General features: G+C 48.0%; 1 protein-coding gene across 1 annotated transcript in view; it reads right to left on the bottom strand.

Annotated features, from left to right (window-relative positions):
* LOC115415788 (partitioning defective 3 homolog) overlaps positions 1–5,000 on the bottom strand; it is a gene marked incomplete at its 3' end in the record, with an annotated part of 98,072 nt that overhangs the window by 33,200 nt on the left and 59,872 nt on the right. The window contains exon 12 of the mRNA XM_030129426.1: positions 4,168–4,376. Within this exon, the coding sequence (XP_029985286.1) occupies positions 4,168–4,376 (209 nt within the window). The remainder of the gene's footprint in view (positions 1–4,167; positions 4,377–5,000) is intronic.

Raw genomic sequence — 5,000 nt, 5'->3', positions numbered from 1 at the left:
TTAAAGGTGGACGTTTGGGTCTGTAAGGGTTAAAGGTGGACGTTTGGGTGTTTAAGGGTTAAAGGTGGACATTTGGGTCTGTAAGGGTTAAAGGTGGACGTTTGGGTCTGTAAGGGTTAAAGGTGGACGTTTGGCTCTGTAAGGGTTAAAGGTGGACGTTTGGGTCTTTAAGGGTTAAAGGTGGACGTTTGGCTCTGTAAGGGTTAAAGGTGGACGTTTGGGTCTGTAAGGGTTAAAGGTGGACGTTTGGGTCTGTAAGGGTTAAAGGTGGACGTTTGGGTGTTTAAGGGTTAAAGGTGGACGTTTGGGTCTGTAAGGGTTAAAGGTGGACGTTTGGGTCTGTAAGGGTTAAAGGTGGACGTTTGGGTCTGTAAGGGTTAAAGGTGGACGTTTGGTCTGTAAGGGTTAAAGGAGGACGTTTGGGTGTTTAAGGGTTAAAGGTGGACGTTTGGGTCAGTAAGGGTTAAAGGTGGACGTTTGGGTCTGTAAGGGTTAAAGGTGGACGTTTGGGTCTGTAAGGGTTAAAGGTGGACGTTTGGGTCTTTAAGGGTTAAAGGTGGACGTTTGGCTCTGTAAGGGTTAAAGGTGGACGTTTGGCTCTGTAAGGGTTAAAGGTGGACGTTTGGGTCTGTAAGGGTTAAAGGTGGATGTTTGGGTCTGTAAGGGTTAAAGGTGGACGTTTGGGTGTTTAAGGGTTAAAGGTGGACGTTTGGGTCTATAAGGGTTAAAGGTGGACGTTTGGCTCTGTAAGGGTTAAAGGTGGACGTTTGGGTCTGTAAGGGTTAAAGGTGGACGTTTGGTCTGTAAGGGTTAAAGGTGGACGTTTGGGTGTTTAAGGGTTAAAGGTGGACGTTTGGGTGTTTAAGGGTTAAAGGTGGACGTTTGGGTCTGTAAGGGTTAAAGGTGGACGTTTGGGTCTGTAAGGGTTAAAGGTGGACGTTTGGGTGTTTAAGGGTTAAAGGTGGACGTTTGTGTCTGTAAGGGTTAAAGGTGGACGTTTGGGTGTTTAAGGGTTAAAGGTGGACGTTTGGCTCTGTACGGGTTAAGGGTGGACGTTTGGGTGTTTAAGGGTTAAAGGTGGACGTTTGGGTGTTTAAGGGTTAAAGGTGGACGTTTGGGTGTTTAAGGGTTAAAGGTGGACCTTTGGTCTGTAAGGGTTAAAGGTGGACGTTTGGTCTGTAAGGGTTAAAGGTGGACGTTTGGTCTGTAAGGGTTAAAGGTGGACGTTTGGGTCTGTAAGGGTTAAAGGTGGACGTTTGGGTCTGTAAGGGTTAAAGGTGGACGTTTGGTCTGTAAGGGTTAAAGGTGGACGTTTGGGTCTGTAAGGGTTAAAGGTGGACGTTTGGGTCTGTAAGAGTTAAAGGTGGACGTTTGGTCTGTAAGGGTTAAAGGAGGACGTTTGGGTGTTTAAGGGTTAAAGGTGGACGTTTGGGTCAGTAAGGGTTAAAGGTGGACGTTTGGGTCTGTAAGGGTTAAAGGTGGACGTTTGGGTCTTTAAGGGTTAAAGGTGGACGTTTGGGTCTGTAAGGGTTAAAGGTGGACGTTTGGGTCTTTAAGGGTTAAAGGTGGACGTTTGGGTCTGTAAGGGTTAAAGGTGGACGTTTGGGTCTTTAAGGGTTAAAGGTGGACGTTTGGGTCTGTAAGGGTTAAAGGTGGACGTTTGTGTCTGTAAGGGTTAAAGGTGGACGTTTGGGTGTTTAAGGGTTAAAGGTGGACGTTTGGCTCTGTAAGGGTTAAAGGTGGACGTTTGGGTCTATAAGGGTTAAAGGTGGACGTTTGGCTCTGTAAGGGTTAAAGGTGGACGTTTGGGTCTTTAAGGGTTAAAGGAGGACGTTTGGGTCTTTAAGGGTTAAAGGTGGACGTTTGGCTCTGTAAGGGTTAAAGGTGGACGTTTGGGTGTTTAAGGGTTAAAGGTGGACGTTTGTGTCTGTAAGGGTTAAAGGTGGACGTTTGGGTGTTTAAGGGTTAAAGGTGGACGTTTGGCTCTGTAAGGGTTAAAGGTGGACGTTTGGGTCTATAAGGGTTAAAGGTGGACGTTTGGCTCTGTAAGGGTTAAAGGTGGACGTTTGGGTCTTTAAGGGTTAAAGGTGGACGTTTGGCTCTGTAAGGGTTAAAGGTGGACGTTTGGGTCTTTAAGGGTTAAAGGTGGACGTTTGGGTCTATAAGGGTTAAAGGTGGACGTTTGGCTCTGTAAGGGTTAAAGGTGGACATTTGGCTCTGTAAGGGTTAAAGGTGGACGTTTGGGTCTGTAAGGGTTAAAGGTGGACGTTTGGGTCTGTAAGGGTTAAAGGTGGACGTTTGGGTGTTTAAGGGTTAAAGGTGGACGTTTGGGTCTATAAGGGTTAAAGGTGGACGTTTGGCTCTGTAAGGGTTAAAGGTGGACGTTTGGGTCTGTAAGGGTTAAAGGTGGACGTTTGGGTCTTTAAGGGTTAAAGGTGGACGTTTGGCTCTGTAAGGGTTAAAGGTGGACGTTTGGGTCTTTAAGGGTTAAAGGTGGACGTTTGGGTCTGTAAGGGTTAAAGGTGGACGTTTGGCTCTGTAAGGGTTAAAGGTGGACGTTTGTGTCTGTAAGGGTTAAAGGTGGACGTTTGGGTCTGTAAGGGTTAAAGGTGGACGTTTGGGTGTTTAAGGGTTAAAGGTGGACGTTTGAGTCTATAAGGGTTAAAGGTGGACGTTTGGCTCTGTAAGGGTTAAAGGTGGACGTTTGTGTCTGTAAGGGTTAAAGGTGGACGTTTGGGTCTGTAAGGGTTAAAGGTGGACGTTTGGGTGTTTAAGGGTTAAAGGTGGACGTTTGGGTCTGTACGGGTTAAAGGTGGACGTTTGGGTCTGTAAGGGTTAAAGGTGGACGTTTGGGTGTTTAAGGGTTAAAGGTGGACGTTTGTGTCTGTAAGGGTTAAAGGTGGACGTTTGGGTGTTTAAGGGTTAAAGGTGGACGTTTGGCTCTGTACGGGTTAAGGGTGGACGTTTGGGTGTTAAAGGTGGACGTTTGGGTGTTTAAGGGTTAAAGGTGGACGTTTGGGTGTTTAAGGGTTGAAGGTGGACCTTTGGGTCTGTAAGGGTTAAAGGTGGACGTTTGGTCTTTAAGGGTTAAAGGTGGACGTTTGGTCTGTAAGGGTTAAAGGTGGACGTTTGGTCTGTAAGGGTTAAAGGTGGACGTTTGGTCTGTAAGGGTTAAAGGTGGACGTTTGGTCTGTAAGGGTTAAAGGTGGACGTTTGGGTCTGTAAGGGTTAAAGGTGGACGTTTGGGTCTGTAAGGGTTAAAGGTGGACGTTTGGTCTGTAAGGGTTAAAGGAGGACGTTTGGGTGTTTAAGGGTTAAAGGTGGACGTTTGTGTCTGTAAGGGTTAAAGGTGGACGTTTGGGTGTTTAAGGGTTAAAGGTGGACGTTTGGCTCTGTACGGGTTAAGGGTGGACGTTTGGGTGTTTAAGGGTTAAAGGTGGACGTTTGGGTGTTTAAGGGTTAAAGGTGGACCTTTGGGTCTGTAAGGGTTAAAGGTGGACGTTTGGTCTTTAAGGGTTAAAGGTGGACGTTTGGTCTGTAAGGGTTAAAGGTGGACGTTTGGTCTGTAAGGGTTAAAGGTGGACGTTTGGGTCTGTAAGGGTTAAAGGTGGACGTTTGGGTCTGTAAGGGTTAAAGGTGGACGTTTGGTCTGTAAGGGTTAAAGGAGGACGTTTGGGTGTTTAAGGGTTAAAGGTGGACGTTTGGGTCAGTAAGGGTTAAAGGTGGACGTTTGGGTCTTTAAGGGTTAAAGGTGGACGTTTGGGTCTGTAAGGGTTAAAGGTGGACGTTTGGGTCTGTAAGGGTTAAAGGTGGACGTTTGGGTCTGTAAGGGTTAAAGGTGGACGTTTGGGTCTTTAAGGGTTAAAGGTGGACGTTTGGGTCAGTAAGGGTTAAAGGTGGACGTTTGGGTCTTTAAGGGTTAAAGGTGGACGTTTGGGTCAGTAAGGGTTAAAGGTGGACGTTTGGGTCTGTAAGGGTTAAAGGTGGACGTTTGGGTGTTTAAGGGTTAAAGGTGGACGTTTGGGTCTGTAAGGGTTAAAGGTGGACGTTTGGGTCTGTAAGGGTTAAAGGTGGACGTTTGGGTCTGTAAGGGTTAAAGGTGGACGTTTGGGTCTGTAAGGGTTAAAGGTGGACTTGTTAACATGTCCCGCTGGTGGACGTCCTTACCTCCGTCCTCTTGGACACTCGTCGGGCTATAATCAGCTGGATCATCCCACGCTTGTTTCCTTCCACGGACATGGACTTGCGGAGCGTCTCCATGGCGTCCTGATTGGTTTTACCCAACAGCGACTCCCCGTTCACGGCGATCAGCTGGTCATTTACTCGCAGACGTCCGTCCTGACGGGAGAAAAGAAAGTGCGCGTGAAAAGACATGTCTCCACAAAAAACAGAAAATAACAAGAACATCAAACTCAGAAGACAGTCCATTCTGCTCCCAGAGGTCAGAGGTCATGGATACGTCAGTGTGTCCAGTGGCCCGGGGCCTGTCTAATACCTGGTCAGAGGCCATGGATACATCATTGTGTCCTGTGGTGCCTGTCTAATACCTGGTCAGAGGTCATAGATACGTCACTGTGTCCTGTGGCCCGGGGCCTGTCTAATACCTGGTCAGAGGCTATGGATACGTCAGTGTGTCCTGTGGCCCAGGGCCTGTCTAATACCTGGTCAGAGGCTATGGATACGTCAGTGTGTCCTGTGGTCCGGGGCCTGTCTAATACCTCATCACAGGTCATGGATACATCAGTGTGTCCTGTGGCCCAGGGCCTGTCTAATACCTGGTCAGAGGTCATAGATACATCAGTGTGTCCTGTGGCCCAGGGCCTGTCTAATACCTGGTCAGAAGCTATGGATACGTCAGTGTGTCCTGTGGCCCAGGGCCTGTCTAATACCTGGTCAGAGGCTATGGATACGTTAGTGCGTCCTGTGGCCCGGGGCCTGTCTAATACCTGGTCAGAGGCTATGGATACGTCAGTGTGTCCTGTGGCCCAGGGCCTGTCTAA

The sequence above is a fragment of the Sphaeramia orbicularis genome, unplaced genomic scaffold (genome assembly GCF_902148855.1).
Source record: "Sphaeramia orbicularis unplaced genomic scaffold, fSphaOr1.1, whole genome shotgun sequence".
Classification (NCBI taxonomy): Eukaryota; Metazoa; Chordata; class Actinopteri; order Kurtiformes; family Apogonidae; genus Sphaeramia; species Sphaeramia orbicularis.
The sequence above is the reverse complement of the archived record's forward strand: the minus strand, read 5'-3'. Positions and strand labels throughout refer to the sequence as shown.